The sequence below is a fragment of the Oncorhynchus clarkii genome, chromosome 4 (assembly GCF_045791955.1).
Source record: "Oncorhynchus clarkii lewisi isolate Uvic-CL-2024 chromosome 4, UVic_Ocla_1.0, whole genome shotgun sequence".
Taxonomy (NCBI): domain Eukaryota; kingdom Metazoa; phylum Chordata; class Actinopteri; order Salmoniformes; family Salmonidae; genus Oncorhynchus; species Oncorhynchus clarkii.
The window spans coordinates 80,755,813-80,780,636 of record NC_092150.1 but is presented as its reverse complement, the minus strand read 5'-3'; the positions used below and the strand labels follow the sequence as shown (position 1 = coordinate 80,780,636).

At 42.1% G+C, this 24,824-nt stretch overlaps 1 protein-coding gene across 1 annotated transcript in view; it reads left to right on the top strand.

Annotated features, from left to right (window-relative positions):
• Positions 1 to 24,824, top strand: part of LOC139408065 (dynein axonemal heavy chain 8-like) — a 58,143-nt gene that overhangs the window by 11,504 nt on the left and 21,815 nt on the right. Inside the window, exons 33-57 of the mRNA XM_071151882.1 lie at positions 718 to 855; positions 1,040 to 1,280; positions 1,464 to 1,663; positions 1,781 to 1,934; positions 4,452 to 4,615; positions 4,685 to 4,787; positions 4,874 to 4,978; positions 5,460 to 5,621; positions 5,784 to 6,008; positions 6,128 to 6,300; positions 6,393 to 6,571; positions 7,275 to 7,462; positions 7,577 to 7,663; positions 7,789 to 7,896; positions 7,996 to 8,130; positions 8,217 to 8,378; positions 8,557 to 8,803; positions 9,063 to 9,304; positions 9,977 to 10,208; positions 10,443 to 10,585; positions 12,132 to 12,266; positions 15,759 to 15,881; positions 16,708 to 16,921; positions 17,503 to 17,612; positions 21,640 to 21,803. Coding sequence (XP_071007983.1) covers positions 718 to 855; positions 1,040 to 1,280; positions 1,464 to 1,663; positions 1,781 to 1,934; positions 4,452 to 4,615; positions 4,685 to 4,787; positions 4,874 to 4,978; positions 5,460 to 5,621; positions 5,784 to 6,008; positions 6,128 to 6,300; positions 6,393 to 6,571; positions 7,275 to 7,462; positions 7,577 to 7,663; positions 7,789 to 7,896; positions 7,996 to 8,130; positions 8,217 to 8,378; positions 8,557 to 8,803; positions 9,063 to 9,304; positions 9,977 to 10,208; positions 10,443 to 10,585; positions 12,132 to 12,266; positions 15,759 to 15,881; positions 16,708 to 16,921; positions 17,503 to 17,612; positions 21,640 to 21,803 — 4,134 coding nt within the window. The remainder of the gene's footprint in view (positions 1 to 717; positions 856 to 1,039; positions 1,281 to 1,463; positions 1,664 to 1,780; positions 1,935 to 4,451; positions 4,616 to 4,684; positions 4,788 to 4,873; positions 4,979 to 5,459; positions 5,622 to 5,783; positions 6,009 to 6,127; positions 6,301 to 6,392; positions 6,572 to 7,274; positions 7,463 to 7,576; positions 7,664 to 7,788; positions 7,897 to 7,995; positions 8,131 to 8,216; positions 8,379 to 8,556; positions 8,804 to 9,062; positions 9,305 to 9,976; positions 10,209 to 10,442; positions 10,586 to 12,131; positions 12,267 to 15,758; positions 15,882 to 16,707; positions 16,922 to 17,502; positions 17,613 to 21,639; positions 21,804 to 24,824) is intronic.

Here is a 24,824-nt window from a genome sequence, read left to right as displayed (position 1 = left end):
CCGGGATTCGTCAGACCCGGCAATGTTTTTCCACTCCTCAATTGTCCAGTGTTGGTGATCTCCTGCCCACTGGAGCCACTTCTTGTTTTTAGCTAATATGAGTTGAACCCGGTGTGATCGTCTGCTGCAATAGCCCATCCGTGACAAGGACTGAGTTTTGCATTCCGAGATCCCGTTCTGCACACCACTTGTACTGCGCCCACCTGTTAGCTTACACAATTCTTGCCATTCTACTTCGACCTCTCATCAACGAGCTGTTTTTAGTTTGTCGCACCATTTTCTGTAAACCCTAGACACTGTTGTGTGTGAAAAACCACGGAGGCTGGATGTTTCTGAGATACTAGAACCGGTGTGCCTGGCACAGACGATCATACCGCTCTCAATGTTCAATCGAACAGTAACTGAATGCCTAAATGGATCTCTACGTGCTGTATATAGCACACCACGGCCACATGACTCACTGTCTGGAGCTAACCATTTTCGTAAACTGGGTGGTGTACCTAATAAACTGCACACTGAGTGTATATACAGTACACCACATATTTAGACATACTTATAGGTAATCTAGGTTTATATACAATACATCATTGGTTGTAACTTGTAGAACAATGATATCACTGAAATAATGAATGTCTATGATGTTCAACACTCCTTGTTTCATCAACAGTGTAGATAGATGACACAATAAAGAGGATCCTATTTATTTTTTCACCATAGAAAAGAGCTGAGTTTACTCCAGAAGTTGTATGGACTCTACGACACAGTGATGGCCAAAATTAGTGGATACTATGACATTCTGTGGACAGAGGTGGACATTGAGGCGATCAATGCAGAGCTTTTGGACTTCCAGAATAGGTACTGTACTTTTGCTGTCATGTTATATTTCTGCTGATTCAGAATGGCCTTGTTGTTTCCTTTCCGTATTCATTAGGGCGCGAAATGAACATTTGTTTGTTTTATTGGACAGTACCTTCTTGTTTCACTCAGTTTTTTTTTGTGTCTACTGTTGTTGAGATGTAACAGATCGTTTGACCACTAGGTGTAAGAAGCTGCCCAAAGGCCTGAAGGACTGGCAGGCATTTTTGGACCTGAAGAAGAGGATCGATGACTTCAGCGAGTCTTGCCCCCTGCTGGAGATGATGGCCAACAAGGCCATGAAGCAGAGGCACTGGGACCGCATCACCGGCCTGACGGGCAAAAAGTTTGAGGTGGAGTCAGACACTTTTGCCCTGCAGAACATCATGGAGGCAAACCTGTTGAAATACAAGGAGGATATCGAGGTTAGTGTTATAATACACAATTCAGTTAAATATTTATTACAGGAAAATCCATGATGATGCAAGTTTGCTTATATTTGTTATTTACAGGCTTAAAGCATGATTTAATCTTTGATGTAGGGTTTCTGTAGTGGTCTTCCCCACTGTTTGACATGTTAACTGTCATGTCTTGTTGTGCCGCCTCAGGATATCTGCATCTCGGCGGTCAAGGAGAAGGACATCGAGGCCAAGCTGGCCCAGGTGGTGGATGTATGGTCCAGTCAGTCTCTGAGTTTCATGACCTTCAAGGGCCGAGGAGAGCTGATGCTAAAAGGTACAGAGACCTCTGAGATAGTCGCTACCATGGAGGATAGTTTGATGCTGCTGGGATCATTGCTGAGCAACAGGTATGAACAACTGACTTGGCTATAGATAATGACCTTCAGTTGATCAAAGTCAGGTTTTGTTGTTGGTAGAATGGTAATGCTCCCAGAATCTTACCTTGCCCTTATATCTTTGCATAGATACAATGCTCCGTTCAAGAAAGACATTCAGAACTGGGTCTTCAAGCTGTCTACTTCATCTGACATTATTGAGCAGTGGCTTATCGTCCAGAACCTGTGGGTGTATTTGGAGGCTGTGTTCGTGGGAGGTGACATTGCCAAACAACTGCCACAGGTACTGCACAACTGCCCATCTGCAGATTAGCAAAACATTTGATTTATGCATCTTGAGCATATAAAAGATCTCCACACTTTATGAACTCAGCTCTTGTCTAGCAAAACATAAGGAATATTGCACAATATTCAAACATACGGTCAAAAGCTTGGACACACCTACTCTTTAAAGGGTTTTTCTTTATTTTTTACTATTTTCTACATTGTAGAATAATAGTGAAGACATCAAAACTATGAAATAACACATATGGAATCATGTAGTAACCAAAAAAGTTTTAAGCAAATCAAAATATATTTTAGATTCTTCAAAGTAGCCACCCTTTGCCTTGATGACAGCTTTGCAGAATCTTGGCATTCTCTCCACCAGCTTCATGAGGAATGATTTTCCAACAGTCCCTAAGGAGTTCCCTCATATGCTGAGCACTTGTTGGCTGCTTTTCCTTCACTCTGCGGTCCATTTCATCTCACCTAAAATCGCACATTTGGATCCATCAGACCAAAGCACAGATTCCTCCTGTCTAATGTCCATTGCAAGTCTCTTCTTCTTATTGGTGTCCTTTAGTAGTGGTTTATTTGCAGCAATTCGACCATGAAGGCCAGATTTCCACAGTCTCCTCTGAACAGTTGATGTTGAGATGTGTGTGTTACTTGAGCTCTGTGAAGCATTTATTTGGGCTGCTATCTCAGGTGCAGTTAACTAATTAACTTATCCTATTCAGCAGAGGTAACTCTGGGTCTTCCTTTCCTGTGGCGGTCCTTATAAGAGCCAGTTTCATCAGCGCTTGATAGTTTTTGCGACTGCACTTGAAGAAACTTTAAAAGTTCTTGACATTTTCCGGATTGACTGACCTTCATGTCTTTTCTCTTTGCTTATTTGAGCTGTTCTTGCTATAATATGGACTTGGTCTTTTACTAAATAGGGCTGTCTTCTGTATACCACCCCTATCTTGTCACAACACAACTGATTGGCTCAAACGCATTAACAAGGCATGCTTGTTAATTGAAATGCATTAATGCACTCAACCTCATGAAACTGGTTGAGAGAATGCCAAGATTGTGCAAAGCTGTTATCAAGGCAAAGGGTGGCTACTTTGAATAATCTCAAAAATTAAAATATAGTTTTTGGTTACTACATGATTCCATATGTGTTTTTTCATAGTTTTGAGGTCTTCACTATTATTCTAGAATGTGGAAAATAGTAAGATTAAAGGACAACCCTTGAATGAGTAGGTGTGTCCAAATTTTGACTGGTACTGTACAGTCGTGGCCAAAAGTTTTGAGAATTACACAAATTTTAATGTTCACAAAGTTTGCTGCTTCAATGTCTTTAGATATTTTTGTCAGATGTTACTATGGAATACTGAAGTAGAATTACAAGCATTTCATAAGTGTCAATGGCTTTTATTGACAATTACATGAAGTTGATGCAAAGAGTCAGTATTTGCATTGTTGACCCTTCTTTTTCAAGACCTCTGCAATCCGCCCTGGAATGCTGTCAATTAACCTCTGGGCCACATCCTGACTGATGTCAGTCCATTCTTGAATAATCAATGCTTGGAGTTTGTCAGAATTTGTGGGTTTTTGTTTGTCCACCCCCCTCTTGAGGATTGACCACAAATTCTCAATGGGATTAAGGTCTGGGGAGCTTAATTGTGAGTGAGTGAGCCCACTTCCTTGGCTGAGAAGCAACCCCACACATCAATGGTATCAGGATGCTTTACTGTTGGCATACAAAGGACTGATGGTAGCGCTCACCTTGTCTTCTCCGGACAAGAAGCTTTTTTTCCGGATGCCCCAAACAATCGGAAAGGGGATTCATCAGAGAAAATGACTTTACCCCAGTCCTCAGCAGTCCAATCCCTGTACCATTTGCAGAATATAAGTCTGTCCCTGATGTTTTTCCTGGAGAGAAGTGGCTTCTTTGCTGCCCTTCTTGACACCAGGCCATCCTCCAAAAGTCTTTGCCTCACTGTGCACTCACACCTGCCTACTGCCATTCCTGAGCAAGCTCTGTACTGGTGGTGCCCCCATCCCACATCTGAATCAACTTTAGGAGACGTCCTGGCACTTGCTGGACTTTCTTGGGCACCCTGAAGCCTTCTTCACAACAATTGAACTGCTCTCCTTGAAGTTCTTGATGATCCGATAAATGGTTGATTTAGGTGCAATCTTACTGGCAGCAATATCCTTGCCTGTGAAGCCCTTTTTGTGCAAAGCAATGGTGACTGCAGGGCTGAAATGCAGTAGGAATGTAATTTGCATGGCAAAGAGGGACTTTGCAATTAATTGCAATTCATCTGATCACTCTTCATAACATTCAGGAGTATATGCAAATTGCCATCATACAAACTGAGGCAGCAGACTTTGTGAAAATGAATAGTTGTGTCATTCTCAGAACTTTTGGCCACGACTGTATGTCTTCAATTTTAATACATTTTCCCAGCAATCATGTGTTGCATGCCAATATACTCAAATTTTCTGTTTCTCATTCTGATTCTGACATTTTATTTTGCTTTAGGAAGCCAAGCGCTTCCAGAACATTGATAAGTCGTGGATCAAGATCATGCAGCGTGCCCATGAGATCCCCAACGTAGTGCAGTGCTGCGTGGGAGACGAGACCATGGGTCAGCTGCTGCCTCACCTCCAGGAGCAGCTGGAGCTTTGCCAGAAGTCTCTCACTGGGTACGGATAAAGACTGTTTAGCATTAGCAGCTTACTCTTTCAACTGACTACGTTACTTGAACTCAACAGGTACCTGGAGAAAAAGAGGCTCCAGTTCCCCAGGTTCTTCTTTGTGTCTGATCCCTCCCTTTTAGAAATCCTGGGACAAGCTAGCGATCCACACACAATTCAGGTAACAACAGCTCTTAGAACAGCAGAGATTTGTCTAAATAATAAGAGATGCACAATGTCTCAGATAAGGGCAACTCTCTTTTCCAGCCTCATCTCCTTGGTGTGTTTGACAATGTCAACGAAGTGGAATTCCACGCCAAAGATTATGACAAGATTTTGGCTGTCATTTCACAAGAGGGAGAGAAAGTGCCGGTATGCAACATTATCAGTATGATCAAATGCAATACTCACTATGATCGTGTGTGTGTGTGTGTGTGTGTGTGTGTGTGTGTGTGTGTGTGTGTGTGTGTGTGTGTGTGTGTGTGTGTGTGTGTGTGTGTGTGTGTGTGTGTGTGTGTGTGTGTGTGTGTGTGTGTGTGTGTGTGTGTGTAATAATATTATTTGGTAGGTGCTTATTTTTGTCCTATTTCATAGGTGTGAATTGGAAATCTGTTTTTTTACATATCCCAACTCTCCCTCAGAGCGTGGGGCAAGGGCCAGCCATTATCAACAGAAACCCTGGAGCAATTACGGTATAGTGCCTTGCTCAAGGGCACATCAACATATTGTTTCCCCTTTTCAGCTCCGAGATTCGAATGGAACCTTTCGCCACCCTCTGTGTGTGTGCGTGCATATGCATTTGTGTGTCTGTGTGTGTGAGTGACAGCTCACGTGTCTGTCCATGCGTCTGCAGCTGGACCACCCAGTGATGGCAAGGGGGCCTGTGGAGCTGTGGCTGGGAGAGCTGCAGATGCAGCAACAGTCCTCTCTACACTCTGTCATCAAGGCTGCTGATCTCCAGATCAACGACTCAGGCTTTCAGCTCCTCACCTTCCTCAACCAGTTCCAAGCACAGGTGTGGAGAGCAACCTAGAAATCCATTATATGAAACAGAATGATGAAGAATATCTAGGATCAATTGTCAACTCAGTATCAATTGTTGAATCATAGGATCGATCAGTTGTCAAAAATATATGTAATTAGAATAAGTGTATTGTTGATAACTTTGTTTTCTCAGGTGGGCCTGCTTGGCATCCAGATGCTGTGGACACGGGACTCGGAGGAGGCGCTGCGCAACGCCAAAGACGACAAGAAGATCATGCCAACTACCAACCAGAAGTTCCTGGATCTGCTTAACACACTGATTTCACAGACCACCCATGACCTGACCAAATTTGATCGTATCAAGTTTGAGACACTGGTCACAATCCATGTGCACCAAAGGGACATATTTGATGACCTAGTGAGTCGCTGAAAAATAAAACCACATTCTTATGTCTCTAAGTTACATTTTAGAACATTTACATTTTGGGTTTTGTATTAAAACACAAAATATTTAAATTCTTTGCTACTCCTTATCAGGTCAAAATGCACATCAAGTCAACCACTGACTTTGAGTGGCTGAAGCAGAGCAGGTTCTACTTCAAGGAGGACTTGGATCATGTCTTAGTGTCCATTACCGACGTTGATTTTGTTTACCAAAATGAATTCCTGGGTTGCACTGACCGTCTGGTCATCACCCCTTTAACTGACAGGCAAGAGAAGATGGTTTGTGTTTGTGTGTGTGGTGAAGATCTTTCCTTAGTGAAATGTTAAATAACCATGATGTCAAACAATCCATTTATAGGTGCTACATCACACTGTCTCAGGCTCTGGGCATGAGCATGGGCGGCGCCCCAGCTGGGCCAGCCGGTACAGGGAAGACTGAGACCACTAAAGACATGGGCCGCTGCCTGGGGAAATACGTGGTGGTCTTCAACTGCTCTGACCAGATGGACTTCAGAGGACTTGGTAGAATCTACAAAGGTGAACAATCAATGCAATTGAGTTGATTTCATTGTGTCAACTCAATGGCAACAATTTGGAAGTGTGCCCTCTTCTCTATGGGCTAGCTATCATTTTGGGATGCTAATGTTAGTTGTCAATTGTCCAATGCAGTGGTTCTCAAACTGTGAGGCATGGGGGGGGGGGGGGCTCAGTCCGGGTTTAAACTTACTCTTGAAAGTTGTAATAGTCGAAATCGTGTAGTGCACAATCAGTTCCTCTTGTCACGTTAGTCATTGCATACTTTCGAGAGCTATTTATAACTTTTCCAGAAATGTCCAAATCAGCTAGCCCATGTCAGCTGTTTTTTATTTAAGTTTTTTAGCCCATAGATATTGTTGTAATTTTTTTGTCACTCAAATATCACATGAATACACATTAGACATGCCAAAATGTATAGAATTGCAAGAAAATTTGCTTTAAAACTGCAAAGTTTTCTTTGCACCCCATGACAAAATGTGTAGAATTGCAGGAAATAAGTTTTAAACCTGCAAAATTCTCTCCACCAACAATGGGGTGTGAACAGTTTGTCATGCTTGTGCCCATAGAAGTAGATGTGGCATGTGCGTGCGCAGTGGGGGCACGGGATGTTCCCCAATGCTGGAAGGGGGCCCCCCGAGTTAAAACGTTTGGGAACACCTGGCCTAGTGTCAGTTGTTAATGTCAGTCTTCTGCTTACTTCCAGGTCTTGCCCAGTCTGGCTCTTGGGGCTGCTTTGACGAGTTCAACAGAATTGACTTGCCTGTGCTGTCTGTAGCTGCACAGCAGATCTACATTGTTCTCTCATCCCGTAAAGACCGCAAAACACAATTCATCTTCACCGACGGAGACTTAGTCAGTCTGAACCCAGAATTTGGGCTGTTTATCACCATGGTGAGTGGGAGGCAAGAAAGAACAGCTTTGCCATTAGTCACTGAGTACAATCACTTTGACAAGCAGCATGTATAAAGCTTTTGAATACCAACATGTTTTCTTGTTATTTCATAGAACCCTGGTTATGCTGGGCGTCAGGAGTTGCCAGAGAACCTGAAAGTTCAGTTCAGGACTGTGTCCATGATGGTGCCGGACAGACAGGTGGGTTGAGTTCCCTTCCCTCCAGTCAACTACCATACTGGGCAAAGAGTTCCTTTAACCATATGGGATTGCAACCTACAGTGTCTTAGCTGTCGGTCAACAATGTGTTCCTCATTGTTTTCCAGATCATCATGAGGGTGAAATTGGCCAGCTGCGGTTTCATTGAAAACGTTGTCTTGGCACAGAAGTTCTTTGTGCTCTACAAACTGTGCGAGGAGCAACTGACAAAGCAGGTGAATGCAGAGGCAGTCATTCCTGTCTGTACTGGCCTTTGAAAGAACAAGAATAAATTAACTGCTACACTGAGACTGACAGTCAATCCATCCTATCAGGTCCACTATGACTTTGGTCTGAGGAACATCCTGTCTGTGTTGAGAACCCTGGGGGCCAATAAGAGAGCCCGACCTCAAGACACCGAGTCCAGCATTGTGATGAGAGTTCTGCGTGACATGAACCTCTCCAAACTGGTATGAAAAGAAACATCATCAACAAAATGATTGATCCTCATTAGTATGCTAACATATTTTGTCTCTTTGGTGCTTCTCCCTGCCAGGTGGATGAGGACGAGCCTCTCTTCCTCAGTCTGATCAGTGATCTGTTCCCGGGGATCCAGCTGGACGGGAGCACCTACGCTGAGCTGCAGGTTGCTGTGGCCAACCAGGTGGAGCTGGCAGGCCTTGTCAACCACCCTTCGTGGAACCTCAAACTTGTTCAGGTGACACTTTTACTTCTGTGTTTAGTCACAAGTGCTGAATGCACTGGTGTGTAACCAAAGATATACAGTATATACACAATGTGAATGTATGTTTAAATGATTGATAAAAAAAATAAATACAGTAATAAAGTTACCCTCCAGAGAGGCTGAAATAAAAATGTGCTGTTGTGTGTGTCAGCTTTACGAATCGTCGCGTGTGCGTCACGGCCTGATGACACTCGGCCCCAGTGGGGCCGGGAAGACCGCAGTCATCAACATCCTGATGCGGGCCTTGAGCGAGTGCGGAACGCCCCACAGGGAGATGAGGATGAACCCCAAGGCCATCACGGCCCCCCAGATGTTTGGGCGTTTGGACGCCGCCACTAACGACTGGACTGACGGCATCTTCTCCACGCTGTGGAGGAAGACTTTAAAAACCAAGAAGGGTACAACTGTCTGACTCTGAATGCACCTTGGGATACAATATTGATATGGTTTTACCATCTGTGAGAACATTGTTAGATGAAGCAGTGTTCAAATGGTCCAACCTCTGAATAAGGGTTTTCTCTCGACGACCCAGCCACAGAGCTTCCAAGAGAGTAACAATTAGAAACATTTATGTTGGCTAGTCAATCTTCTGTGGGTGAACAAACTAAGTACCATGTTAAATATTATGTTTTTGGGAAACACCCCTTTTTGTTGTAGGAGAGAACATCTGGATAGTCCTGGACGGCCCTGTGGATGCCATCTGGATTGAGAACCTCAACTCTGTTCTGGATGACAACAAGACCCTGACCCTGGCCAACGGTGATAGGATCGTCATGTCCCCGGCCTGTAAGCTGGTGTTTGAGGTGCACAACATGGACAACGCCTCCCCAGCCACCGTATCCCGCGTGGGCATGGTCTTTATGAGCTCCTCGGCTCTCAGCTGGAGGCCTATACTGCAGGTATAGGGCTTATGCAATAACACAAACCATCCATGTTACGGTCAAAGTGTTCCATATTAATATACTCTGTGTGGATAGTGTAAGACTTTCTTCAATAATCCAGTGAAATTGTGAACAAATCTATCTAATTGGCCATTGTGTTCAATATCAGATATGTGCCAAATGGCAATATGCTTTGTGTTATAGACAGAGTGTCAGGGTGGGGTAACTTTACATTACCGCAGTAAAGAAAAGCTTCAGATTCCCCTAATGTGCTTAATCCTCATGATGACCTAGTTATGACTAAGTATAATGTTCTGTATGCTGTAGGGATGGGCTTACAAACGCAGTGCAGTTGAGGCCGACAATATCATGAGTCTATACGACAAAGTCTTTGAGGATGCCTACGTGTACTTGAAGCAAAGCCTCAAGCCCAAAATGGAGCTTTTAGAGTGCAATTATATCATGCAGGTATGAATTAAATGCCTTCAGTATTTTGTAACCTTAATTTAACCATCACTTTGTTCCAATATCGACACTAGCATATCACTTAGAAAGAAGCCTTGTATTGGGCATGCATTCTAAGTGCTATTCAAGAGACTCTTGAGATAAAGAATTTTGCATTTTCCCTTTTTTATATACATATTATTACATATGATAACTGACCCCATGTCTGTGACTATATGTGTTCAGTCAGTGAACCTGCTGGAGGGCCTGATCCCCACCAAGGAGGCGGGGGGCCTGGTCAGCAGCATGCAGCTGGAGCGCCTCTTTGTCTTTTGCCTGATGTGGAGCGTGGGAGCCCTGCTGGAGCTGGAGGACAGGGAAAAGCTGGAGGCCTTCATCAGGGCCCACGAGAGCAAGGTGGACATTCCCAAAACACAGCCCGGAGAGACCATCTTCGAATATATGGTCAACCAGAACGGTACGTTTATACATAGCCCAAAAGGTCAGAAATCATACAAATATATTGACAAAATTCCTTTTACAACCTGACCACGACGTCAAAAAAAGAGTCATAATGACATCATTGCACTGTTTTGGCCCATGCCCACTGGGGCTGTTTTTCCTGGATACCTATGTGCCTTGGTTGCTGCACAGTAGTACCGTACTGCATGTGAACAGGGCTCTGTATATGATGCAGGCGTTTCTGTTTCAGGTGACTGGGACCATTGGAATAACTATGTGGTGGAGTATATCTATCCCACTGACTACGTGCCAGATTACGCCGCCATCCTGGTTCCCAATGTGGACAACACCAGAACCAGTTACCTTTTGGAGACTATTGCAAAACAGCGCAAGGTACTGTACACACACACACAGACACATTGGGTCAATTGGGTTAAGTCGTCTTGAAAACATTGTCGTGCCTTTGGCATCATTAAACTGAAGATTCATCTTTATCAAATGACTCTCTGTAATTATTATTACGCGATTAAACTGATTAATCATGTAACTGTAATTAACTAGGAAGTCGGGGCACCAAGGAAAATATTCAGATTACAAAGTTATACTTTTTCTAATATAACTTTTCAGATATTTTCATATCTGATCAATAGTCTTCTGATTAATGAATTATTCTTTATTTTACCTCACGTTAGTCTCATTTCAAACGTCGTAAATTGTTGGTTATCTGCACGAACCCAGTCTTCACTATGAGTCATCCATACATCAATTGTCTTAAAATGATTTATTTACTAACTAAGCAATTCACAGAAATGCATAAACAAACAGTAGATAGTTACAAAGAAATGATAACGGAGTTTCCCTAGTGGGATAAACCGGCATCGCGGCTTCGTGTACAAAAGGGAAGTGGGGGTGGACTGAGATAAGACAACACACAGTTCATAATTATAACAATTGAAATGCTAATCCTTTGCACATGAACGCTCACTCATTCGGGAACAATTGCAATCAATATATACATTTACGCTCAGTGTGTCGTCCGGGTCTCTGTTGAAAAGTTTGTTTCTGTTGGAGAGTTTGTCCACCCTCTCCGTCGTGGTTAGAATGGATAGTTCAGAGTGACATTCATTCATGTCGTTATGGATAGATGTTTCGGCGGTTGTCGGTCTTCGCGTTCAATGATACCGAATTCCTAGCTGCAGACTAGTAACTAATATTAAAGACTTGTTCTTATTCTGTCGGTATCGATAGTCTAAGAGTTTAACCACGTGGGATGGTTAAAATATTCAGCAGTCTAGTCTCAAACCTTGGCCCTCTCGTTATCAAGGTAAGCTGGTCTGCAACCTTTGTCCGCTCGTAATTGAGAGCAACATGGTATGGTGATAGAAAATACAGGTAGGGTTTTATTCGGAACATCGAAAAGGGCCGTCTCATGACGCCCGGTCCTGTCTATGCCCCTGGGGGCGTGCCAAGGACTTAGTGAGACTTTTTTCAAAATCACATCACACAATTTCACAAACAATATCATCCACACTCATTAATCTTATATAACAATTAGATGTAAGCTTCATATCTGAGGCTATTATATAAACAGCTTTATGGTAATGTGGCCGTATTGTCTCCCATGAGTTTCACAAAATTGTACCAAACGGACCAGTTAGTAGCTGGATTCTTCACCGATCTTTTATACATTCTCCAGAACACAAATGTTGTTCGGACCTCAAGTTCTGTGAGGTGGAAGAAATTCCTTTGTTCTCTATGAAAATTCACTCTGTCTCTATACTGTGGCCATGAGGAGATAATTTACGACCTCTCTCTGACCACAGCAGCCTGGGTGTAGGAGACAGGGTGAGGGGGATGGGGCTTGCTGTACCCAAAGAGGGCAACGTCATGACAACATGTTGGTGTAATCAACGTAATTTTTTTTTCTCACTTTTGACAGGCTGTGTTGCTTATCGGTGAACAAGGAACTGCCAAGACAGTGATGATTAAAGGCTACACCAACAAGTACGACCCTGAGACAGACCTGTCCAAATCACTGAACTTTTCTTCTGCTACTGAGCCTACAATGTTTCAAGTGAGATATGTATACATTATATACATTACCCAGTATACATTACACCATATAGTACAGTATTACATAGCCTACATTACATAGAGAAGATGATTCAGTGCTATTGCTCAACTAATTTGGAGGAAGGATTGTTTACATATATTTTACATTTGTATCTAAAAGCATAATAAAAGCAGAATTTAAATGCATATTTATGACATTTTGGCCTTACCCAGGCCTTATTTAGGACTCCTTAATGTTTGGTGTCATATGAAGCTCTACCGCGCGTTCTGTAATATGAGTATTTGGACTTGATATACAGTGCCTTGCGAAAGTATTCGGCCCCCTTGAACTTTGCGACCTTTTGCCACATTTCAGGCTTCAAACATAAAGATATAAAACTGTATTTTTTTGTGAAGAATCAACAACAAGTGGGACACAATCATGAAGTGGAACGACATTTATTGGATATTTCAAACTTTTTTAACAAATCAAAAACTAAAAAATTGGGCGTGCAAAATTATTCAGCCCCTTTACTTTCAGTGCAGCAAACTCTCTCCAGAAGTTCAGTGAGGATCTCTGAATGAGCCAATGTTGACCTAAATGACTAATGATGATAAATACAATCCACCTGTGTGTAATCAAGTCTCCGTATAAATGCACCTGCACTGTGATAGTCTCAGAGGTCCGTTAAAAGCGCAGAGAGCATCATGAAGAACAAGGAACACACCAGGCAGGTCCGAGATACTGTTGTGAAGAAGTTTAAAGCCGGATTTGGATACAAAAAGATTTCCCAAGCTTTAAACATCCCAAGGAGCACTGTGCAAGCGATAATATTGAAATGGAAGGAGTATCAGACCACTGCAAATCTACCAAGACCTGGCCGTCCCTCTAAACATTCAGCTCATACAAGGAGAAGACTGATCAGAGATGCAGCCAAGAGGCCCATGATCACTCTGGATGAACTGCAGAGATCTACAGCTGAGGTGGGAGACTCTGTCCATAGGACAACAATCAGTCGTATATTGCACAAATCTGGCCTTTATGGAAGAGTGGCAAGAAGAAAGCCATTTCTTAAAGATATCCATAAAAAGTGTTGTTTAAAGTTTGCCACAAGCCACCTGGGAGACACACCAAACATGTGGAAGAAGGTGCTCTGGTCAGATGAAACCAAAATTGAACTTTTTGTCAACAATGCAAAACGTTATGTTTGGCGTAAAAGCAACACAACATCCCCACTGTCAAACATGGTGGTGGCAGCATCATGGTTTGGGCCTGCTTTTCTTCAGCAGGGACAGGGAAGATGGTTAAAATTGATGGGAAGATGGATGGAGCCAAATACAGGACCATTCTGGAAGAAAACCTGATGGAGTCTGCAAAAGACCTGAGACTGGGATGGAGATTTGTCTTCCAACAAGACAATGATCCAAAACATAAAGCAAAATCTACAATGGAATGGTTCAAAAATAAACATATCCAGGTGTTAGAATGGCCAAGTCAAAGTCCAGACCTGAATCCAATCGAGAATCTGTGGAAAGAACTGAAAACTGCTGTTCACAAATGCTCTCCATCCAACCTCACTGAGCCCGAGCTGTTTTGCAAGGAGGAATGGGAAAAAATGTCAGTCTCTCGATGTGCAAAACTGATAGAGACATACCCCAAGCGACTTACAGCTGTAATCGCAGCAAGAGGTGGCGCTACAAAGTATTAACTTAAGGGGGCTGAATAATTTTGCACGCCCAATTTTTCAGTTTTTGATTTGTTAAAAAAGTTTGAAATATCCAATAAATGTCGTTCCACTTCATGATTGTGTCCCACTTGTTGTTGATTCTTCACAAAAAAATACAGTTTTATATCTTTATGTTTGAAGCCTGAAATGTGGCAAAAGGTCGCAAAGTTCAAGGGGGCCGAATACTTTCGCAAGGCACTGTATATATATTTTTACATTAATTTATGAATATTGGAAAATATAAACATGAATATAGAAAAAACTATTTGATTTGGCTTTTTTTTTATATATAAATACAGTGGGGCAAAAAAGTATTTAGTCAGTCACCAATTGTGCAAGTTCTCCCACTTAAAAAGATGAGAGAGGCCTGTAATTTTCATCATAGGTACACTTCAACTATGACAGACAAAATGAGAAAAAAAATCCAGAAAATCACATTGTAGGATTTTTTATGAATTTATTTGCAAATTATGGTGGAAAATATGTATTTGGTCACCTACAAAGAAGCAAGATTTCTGGCTCTCACAGACCTGTAACTTCTTCTTTAAGAGGCTCCTCTGTCCTCCACTCATTACCTGTATTAATGGCACCTGTTTGTACTGTTATCAGTATAAAATACACCTGTCCACAACCTCAAACAGTCACACTCCAAACTCGACTATGGCCAAGACCAAAGAGCTGTCAAACGACACCAGAAACAAAATTGTAGACCTGCACCAGGCTGGGAAGACTGAAGTCTGAAGTTTGCTAGAGAGCATTTGGATGATCCAGAAGGAGATTGGGAGAATGTCATATGGTCAGATGACACCAAAATATAACTTTTTGGTAAAAACTCCACTCGTCGTGTTTGGAGGACCAAGAATGATGTGTTGCATCCAAAGAACACCATACCTACTGTGAAGCATGGGGGTGGAAACATCATGCTTTGGGGCTGTTTTTCTGCAAAGTGAAGGAAAAGGAAAGGAAAGAATGAATGGGGCCATGTATCATGAGAATTTGAGTGAAAACCTCCTTCCATCAGCAAGGGCATTGAAGACGTTTGACCTCTGTCATTGCCAACAAAGGGTATATAACAAAGTATTGAGATACATTTTTGTAATTGACCAAATACTTATTTTCCACCATAATTTGCAAATAAATTCTTTAAAATCCTACAATGTGATTTTCTGGATTTTTTTTTCTCATTTTGTCTGTCATAGTTGAAGTGTACCTATGATGACAATTACAGGCCTCTCTCATCTTTTTAAGTGGGAGAACTTGCACAATTGGTGAATGACTAAATACTTTTTTGCCCCACTGTATATCATTGCACATCCTGCAAATTACCAGCAGAGGGTGACCATTTTGAATACATTTTCACATTCACTCTTGGTAATGCTCACAAATTGGATCATAACTCTAAAATGAACTTTTATATGTCTGTGTAGAGCATATTATGTTCAACAATATATGAAAACAAAAAATACTACTCATTACAGAGCAAGCGGAAAAGCTTCATATGACACCAATTTTTGTTCTGTAGCACATACAGATGAAACAATGTAGTCTTAAATTAAAGGAGGCCTGAGTAAGGCCAAAATGTTAGAAATATGCCAACTTTGATAAATTATTTCTCAATTATGCTTTTGGATACAATGCCAAATATATAACAATCCTTCTTCCAAAGGACCATTGTATGGATAAAATTTCATGAAAATACCCCAAATCATGGTCTTTTTTGTCCTGGTTTCGTGAGGAATCACTTTATTGTGTTTCTGTTGAGTAGTAATAGAAGTGTTGTATCATAGCGCACAGTGGAGAGCTACATTGAGAAGCGAATGGGTAGCACCTACGGACCTCCTGGAGGACGCAGAATGACCATCTTTGTGGATGACATCAACATGCCCATTGTCAATGAGTGGGGCGACCAGGTACTGTAGTCATAGCATTTCAATTCAACCCATCCATATAGCAGTGGTGTAAAGTACTTAATTAAAAATACTTTTAAGTACTACTTAACTAGTTTTTGGGGGTAAATGTACTTTACTATTTATATTCTTTACAACTTTTACTTTTACTCCACTACATTCCTAAAGAAAATATTGTACTTTTTACTCCATACATTTTTCAACCAAAAGTACTCGTTACATTTTGAATGCTTAGCAGGACAGGAAAATGGTTAAATTCACACACTTATCAAGAGAACACTTGTTCATCCCTACTGCCTCTGGTCTGGCAGACTCACTAAACACAAATGCATCTTTTGTAAATAATGTCGGAGTGTTGGAGTGAACCTCTGGCAATCCATACATTTTAAAAACAAGGAAATGGTCTTGTCTGCTTTGCTTAATATAAGGAATTTAATATGATTTATACTTTTACTTTTGATACGTAAGTATATTTTTTCAATTACATTTACTTTTGATACTTAAGTATATTTAAAACCAAATACTGTTAGACTTTTACTCAGTAGTATTTTACTGGCTGACTTTCACTTTTACTTGAGTAACTTTCTGTTAAGGTATCTATACTTTTATTCAAGTATGACAATTGGGTACTTTTTTTGTTGTTGCCATAATGCCATCACTGAAGCAGGGCTCTGGACTAACTTTTTCCCCTGGTGGTACTGATGCCACTAACTTTTCAGTTAAAGGGACTGGCCCATGATTTGGTTGCACACAAAATAAATTGCGGGCATTTACAATGGTTTGCAGAATAACTGATTCCCTTGTTTGTGTTTGTTTATTTTGCACACAGATCACCAACGAGATAGTCCGTCAGATGATGGAGATGACTGGCATGTACAGTCTGGACAAACCAGGAGACTTCACCACCATTGTGGACATGCAGATGCTGGCTGCTATGATTCACCCTGGGGGAGGCAGGAATGACATCCCCCAGAGACTGAAGAGACAGTTTACCGTGTTCAACTGTACCCTGCCATCCAACACCTCCATTGACAAGATCTTTGGTAAGCTACTCACCTCTGAATTAATAACCGACTGGCTGTGATGCAGCAATCAAATGATGCAATATCACACTGTTAGGTTCTAAATCAACCTTATAAAATTTCACAGGCGCATAATAAAGCTCAAACCAAGTTTATTGCCCCATTGGGTCATACAGCTGCATAAGGCAAATACATATTTCCACCAGTGGTAATATATATATATATATATACCCCAATTTGGGTGGAGTCTCCTCCTCTCTAAACATTACATCTTTATTACTAGGCAGGAAGTTAAGTGATACGGGCCACAAACTGTTCCTTCTCCTTCGACCCCCTTCCTCACTAATCCACATCTCTCAATCCTTATCAGTGCATGCCACATGTGATTATCTTTCTTTCACTCAGTACATTCCAAGCTTAATTACATCCACAATATCCATTCCTCCTACAGATAACCATTAACTTCTGGTGTAGACCCTAGACTATGGCACCCCTCATGTCTCAAGTATAACTGATGACTAACAATATTTAAAGTTTAGAAATCCGAACCCATCAACACACACACGCACAAAAGAGTACTTTATGTGTCTCTATTCCCACAGGTATCATGGGCTGTGGATACTTCCACGAATGCAGGGAGTTCAAGTCGGAGATTTCTGAGACAGTGAAATATCTGGTCTCCGCTGGTAGGATCCTGTGGCAGTGGACCAAGGTAAGCACTGTCCCAATATCATAATTAATGCTTTACTGAATATATTTAACCTGGTCCCAGATCTATTTGTGATGTTTGGCATACTAACAACCATAGTAATTGACCCTTCGCTAAGCCCCGCCTCCTTGGTTACCGTTGCAACCTCGGACAAAATTCCCCACTCAAACCACTGGAGAAAACCCCTCAAAATGATCTCAGAATGTGTTTTTAATAGACAATGAATTTAAACACAGACTACACTTGCTCAGGTATGTGGTGGTGGAATATCATTACAATTGCTTCACGGGAACCTGGTAAAATTACGTTTGTAGTGTGGCTAGCCACAAGATGGCTCTGACTATGCACTATCAGAATGCAGTCAAATCAAATTAAATGTATTTATATAGCCCTTCTTACATCAGCTGATATCTCAAAGTGCTGTACAGAAACCCAGCCTAAAACCCCAAACAGCAAGTAATGCAGGTGTAGAAGCACGGTGGCTATGAAAAACTCACTAGAAAGGCCAAAACCTAGGAAGAAACCTAAAGAGGAACCAGGCTATGAGGGGTGGCCAGTCCTCTTCTGGCTGTGCCGGGTGGAGATTATAACAGAACATGGCCAAAATGTTCAAATGTTCATAAATGACCAGCATGGTCAAATAATAGTAATCACAGTGGTTGTCGAGGGTGCAACAGGTCAGCACGGCCAGGTGGACTGGGGACAGCAAGGAGTCATCATGCCAGGTAGTCCTGAGGCATGGTCCTTAGGGCTCAGGTCCTCTGAGAGAAAGAAATAAAGAATTTGAGAGAGCATACTTAAATTCACACAGGACACCGGATATGACAGGAGAAATACTCTAGATATAACAGACTAAACCTAGCCCCCGACACATAGGGCCAAACAGGCAGGATATAACCCCATCCACTTTGCCAAAGCACAGCCCCCACACCACTAGAGGGATATCTTCAACCACCAACTGACCATCCTGAGACAAGGCTGAGTTTAGCTCACAAAGATCTCCGCCACAGCACAACCCAAGGGGGGGCGCCAACCCAGACAGGAAGACCACGTCAGTGACTCAACCCACTCAAGTGGCGCACCCCTCCTAGGGACGGCATGGAAGAGCACCAGTAGGCCAGTGACTCAGCCCCTGTAATAGGGTTAGAGGCAGAGAATCCCAGTGGAGAGAGGGGAACCGCCCAGGCAGAGACAACAACGGTAGTTCATTGCTCCAGTGCCTTTCCGTTCACCTTCACACTCCTGGGCCAGACTACACTCAATCATATGACCCACTGAAGAGATGAGTCTTCAGTAAAGACTTAAAGGTTGAGACCGAGTCTGCGTCTCTCACGTGGGTAGGCAGACCATTCCATAAAAATTTAGCTCTATAGGAGAAAGCCCTGCCTCCAGCTGTTTTCTTAGAAATTCTAAGGACAATTAGGAGGCCTGCATCTTGTGACCGTAGCGTACGTGTAAGTATGTACGGCAGGACCAAATCAGAAAGATAGGTAGGCGCAAGCCCATGTAATGCTTTGTAGGTTAGCAGTAAAACCTTGAAATCAGCCCTTGCCTTAACAAGAAGCCAGTGTAGGGAGGCTAGCACTGGAGTAATATGATTTAGCACTAACTGAAGTTTATTTAGTGTTTTATCCGGGTAGCCGGAAAGTAGAGCATTGCAGTAGTCTAACCTAGAAGTGACAAAAGCATGGATACATTTTTCTGCATCATTTGTTTCAACTGTCCTTGAAACAGTCTTGATATGTTCGTCAAAAGAGAGATCAGGGTCCAGAGTAATGCCGAGGTCCTTTAGAGTTTTATTTGAGACGACTGTACAACCATCAAGATTAATTGTCAGATTCAACAGAAGATCTCTTTGTTTCTTGGGACCTAGAACAAGCATCTCTGTTTTGGCCGAGTTTAAAAGTATAACGTTTGCAGCCATCCACTTCCTTATGTCTGAAACACAGGCTTCCAGAGAGGGCAATTTTGGGGCTTTACCATGTTTCATCAAAATGTACAGCTGTGTGTCATCCACATAGCAGTGAAAGTTAACATTATGTTTCCGAATGACATCCCCAAGAGGTAAAATATATAGTGAAAACAATAGTGGTCCTAAAACGGAACCTTGAGGAACACCGACATTTACAGTTGATTTGTCAGAGGACAAACCATCCACAGAGACAAACTGATATATTTCCGACAGATAAGATCTAAACCAGGCCAGAACTTGTCCGTGTAGACCAATTTGGTTTTCCAATCTCTCCAAAAGAATGTGGTGATCGATGGTATGAAAAGCAGCACTAAGGTCTAGGAGCAACAGGACAGATGCAGAGCCTCGGTCTGACGCCATTAAAAGGTCATTTACCACCTTCACAAGTGCAGTCTCAGTGCTATGATGGGGTCTAAATCCAGACTGAAGCATTTCGTATACATTGTTTGTCTTCAGGAAGGCAGTGAGTTGCTGCGCAACAGCTTTTTCAAAACATTTTGAGAGGAATGGGAGATTTGATATAGGCTGATTGTTTTTTTATATTTTCTGGATCAAGGTTTGGCTTTTTCAAGAGAGGCTTTATTACTGCCACTTTTAGTGAGTTTGGTACACATCCGGTGGATAGAGAGCCGTTTATTATGTTCAACATAGGAGGGCCAAGCACAGGAAGCAGCTCTTTCAGTAGTTTAGTTGGAATAGGGTCCTGTCACACAGCCAGGAGTGGTGGGTGCAGAGTCAAGCGCAGAGAGCAGAGGAAAATGGGGGAAACCGAACTTTATTGCGGTGTCCACAATTAACGCCAAAAACAACAGGCGAAGACAAAAGTGTCCAACCCAAAACTGGGCACAAACAGACAGGAAACACAACATGCAACCAACCTAGACTAACAGAAAACAAGCCTGCACAAAAGCAGGCGGGCCTAACAGGCTTAAATAGTCCTGAACCAAAACTCAAATAAGAAACTGGTGCAACCAATAAGACATAACAAACGGAAAAGGAAAAGGGGATCGGTGGAAGCTCGTAGACTGGCGACGACGACTGCCGAGCGCTGCCCGAACAGGCAGGGGAGCCACCTTCGGTGGAAGTCGTGACAGGTCCAGTAAGCAGCTTGAAGGTTAAGAGGCCATTATTATTTTTCATCAATGTGTCAAGACATATAGTACTAAAAAACTTGAGTGTCTCCATTGATCCTAGGTCCTGGCAGAGTTGTGCAGACTCAGGACAACTGAGCTTTGGAGGAATACTCAGATTTAAAGAGGAGTCCGTAATTTGCTTTCTAATGATCATGATCTTTTCCTCAAAGAAGTTCATGAAGTGAAAGCCATCCTCTCTTGGGGAATGCTGCTTTTTAGTTAGCTTTGCGACAGTATCAAAAATACATTTTGGATTGTTCTTATTTTCCTCAATTAAGTTGGAAAAATAGGATGATCGAGCAGCGGTGAGGGCTCTTTGATACTGTACGATACTGTCTTTCCAAGCTAGTCAGAAGACTTCCAGTTTGGTGTGGCGCCATTTCCGTTCCAATTCTCTGGAAGCTTGCTTCAGAGCTCGGATATTTTCTGTATACCAGGGAGCTAGTTTCTTATGACAAATGTTTTTCGTTTTTAGTCAAAGTTACTAACCACTTTTGGAGCTAATTAGTGCTCTCAAATGTATCCTGATGTTGACAGCAGATGAGTTATATTAATAATATAGTTAACTTAGCTAGCTAACATACATACTCTAGCCCTTGTGCACTGTTCAATTATTTAGCCATTTAAACAATCATTTTTTTTGTTGATAAACCCTCTGTTGTCGTCACTGCCCTTATTGGCTTCCATGCATTTGAATCTAGAGATTGTCCAAGGCTGGTTGGTCTCGAGCATGGTAAGCGACAGTTGCTATCCAATGGAGTGCTGCAATTGGTTGGCCAAAATTCTGTGGCGGGGCTTAGCGAAGGGTCAATTTTCTATACAGCACAAACAGATCTGGGACCAGACTAGTATTTGATCAGTCAGTGCATGAACACATCTCTGAAGTTCCTAAATGTTTATGTATCCCTGTACTATGACCTTTCAGGTGAAAATGCTGCCCACACCCTCAAAGTTCCACTACATCTTCAACTTGAGAGACTTGTCAAGGATCTGGCAGGGCATGCTCATCATCAAGGCAGATGAATGTGACGATATCCCCACCTTGCTGGCGCTGTTCAAGTGTGAATGCACCAGGGTGATCGCAGACAGGTACAGTACTGGAATGAACAGAACACTTTGCATTCACAGTGATAAAGTCACAATCCTTAATACATTTTTCAACCCAGTGGCAGCCCTGCCACTTGGTTTCCTCTAACGCTGAGGGATGGGTCTGGAGAAATTACGTAAACATTGATGTAGTACAATTTCTTTAGCTACCGGAGCACCAAAAACATTTACGGCATCATTTCTCAATCAGAGTTTGTACAAATTGATGTAGCCTTGTTACGCACGCCTCAATGAAGAGGGAACGAAACACCCTGCTACAACTCAACTCTCCGTGAAGTGAAAGAGGTATGGACGACTGTAGGTGCGAGTAAGGATGACAAAAGGCAGAATTTTTAACGTTTACTAGGAATTTATTCCTTCACACGGTAATATGGGGAAATGGGTCTGGACGGAACCAAAGCAAAGAAAGTAAATATCAAAGTCCCCTCTCCTATCTTAACTGCCTAACCACTACTTACCTAATAAGGCACCACCTGGTGCTCTAACCAAAATACAGGGAGTGATCTGCCCAGGTCTTACCTAGTGTGCCTAGACAGTGAATATACTACGGGTATATGTATGCCCGCGGGCCTCTTGCCTAAGCACTCCCTAGGTGCCTTCCCCTTCCCCCCCTGGGAACAAATGAAACAGGATAACAAACCATTTCAATAATCAAAACAGTGCGTCCTATTGACACATACCAGACAACCAATCAGCTCCCTCAGCAACAACTAACATAGTATATACCAAATTGCTTTCTGAGAAACAACCAACACAGCTCTCAGCAATTGAATTCTCTATATCACAATCAATCTCTCCAGCAATGATCTCCCAGCAATCTCTTTCTGCAATGATCTCCATTTTTGAACAACAGAACACTGGCTTTTATAACTGGAGACGGAGTCTAATGGGATAGAGCTGTAACTTGACGAGGGGGCGAGGTCAGCTCCAATTAGCCGTGGAGTCGACCAATCAGCTGCTGTGGGATTTCAGGAAGCCATCTCCTGAAATACACTCAAATACACAACCTACCACACAGAAACTGGGGAACGTAACAAGCCTATTGAATATCATTAAAGCATATGCATTATATTCACCCTCCAAATGCAACGTCTGCCTATACCATCACATAATGTCTAAAGAAATTGTTCTATTTTTAACCCATTGATGTCCATAAAGGAAAAAAATACTCTGTTATACTTGTTCTCTGAGCTTACTGATGGACAAATCTGAAGCAATGTGTCAAATCTGCAAAAGCGTCAGTTGACAGTGTGAGTTTTTGATATTGTACTATATTTAGTCATTGGACACATGGGGTTACTGTTATTTCATGAATCAAGTAATGTGAATACATGTTCAAATGATCAGATCTTAATAATGTTTTGTATATATATTGCCTGGACCATTATATACAGTATTGTGAAAAAGTATTTGCCCTCTTTCTGATTTTCTGTATTTGTGCATATTGTTTTACACATATTATACCAACACAAGTATAAACACAACATGCAACAATTTCTACGATTTTATTGAGTTACAGTTCATATGAGGAAATCAGTCAATTAAAATAAATGGTATCTATAAACTTAATCTATGGATTTCACATGACTGGGAATACAGATGTGCATCTGTTGGTCACAGCAACAAAAAAATGGGCCTCACAATGGGCTTCAGGATCTTGTCAGGGTATTTCAGTGCATTCAAATTGCCATTGATGCAATTGTGCAATTGCAATTGTGTTGGTTGTCCATAGCTTATGCCTGCCCATACCATAACCCCACCGCCACCATGTTCACAACGTTGACATCAGCAAACCGCTCGCCCACACAACGCCATACATGTGGTCTGCGGTTGTGAGGACGGTTGGATGCCAAATTCTCTAATACGATGTTGGAGGCGGCTTATGGTAGAGAAATTAACATTAAATTCTCTAGAAACTGCTTTGGTGGACATTCCTGCAGTCAGCATGCCAATTGCACACTTCCTCAAAACTTGATACATCTGTGGCATTGTTGTGTGACAAAGCTGCACATTTAAGAGTGCTATTTTATTGTCCCAAGCACAAAGGGCACCTGTGTTATGATCATGATGTTAAATCAGCTTCTTGATATGCCACAACTGTCAGGTGGATGGATTAAATTGTTTTAATGAACAAAGTTATGCAACATCCAATGCCCCTTTTTGAAAAGTGTTTTTTTATTTAACCTTTATTTAACTAGGCAAGTCAGGCGCCCACATGACGCCGTACATGTGGTGCCACTGGTTGTGCCATCTTTAGCTGTCATGACAGCAACCAAATCCTCCTGTAGTTGTTGATCAGTCTCTCTGAGGAATTTTGGCCCACTCTTCCATGCAGGACTGCTTTAACTCAGTGACATTTTTGGGTTTTCGAGCATTAACTGCTTGTTTCAGGTCCTGCCACAACATCTCAATCAGGTTTACAGTTGAAGTTGGAAGTTTACATACACTTAGGTTGGAGTCATTAAAACTAGTTTTTCAACCAGTCCACACATTTCTTGTTAACAAACTAGTATAGTCGGTTAGGACATCTACTTTGTGCATGACACAAGTAATTTTTCCAACAATTGTTTACAGACAGATTATTTCACTTATAATTAATTGTCGGTCAGAAGTTTACATACACTAAGTTGACGGTGCCTTTAAACAGCTTGGAAAATTCCAGAAAATGGTGTCATGGCTTTAGAAGCTTCTGTTAGGCTAATTAACATAATTTGAGTCAATTGGAGGTGTACCTGTGGATGTATTTCAAAGCCTACCTTAAAACTCAGTGCCTCTTTGCTTGACATCATGGGGAAATCAAAATAAATCTGCCAAGACCTCAGAAAAACAATTGTAGACCTCCACAAGTCTGGTTCATCCTTGGGAGCAATTTCCAAACGCCTGAAGGTACCACGTTCATCTGTACAAACAATAGTACGCAAGTACAAACACCATGGGACCGCACAGCCATCATACCGCTCAGGAAGGAGACGCATTCTGTCTCCTAGAGATGAATGTACTTTG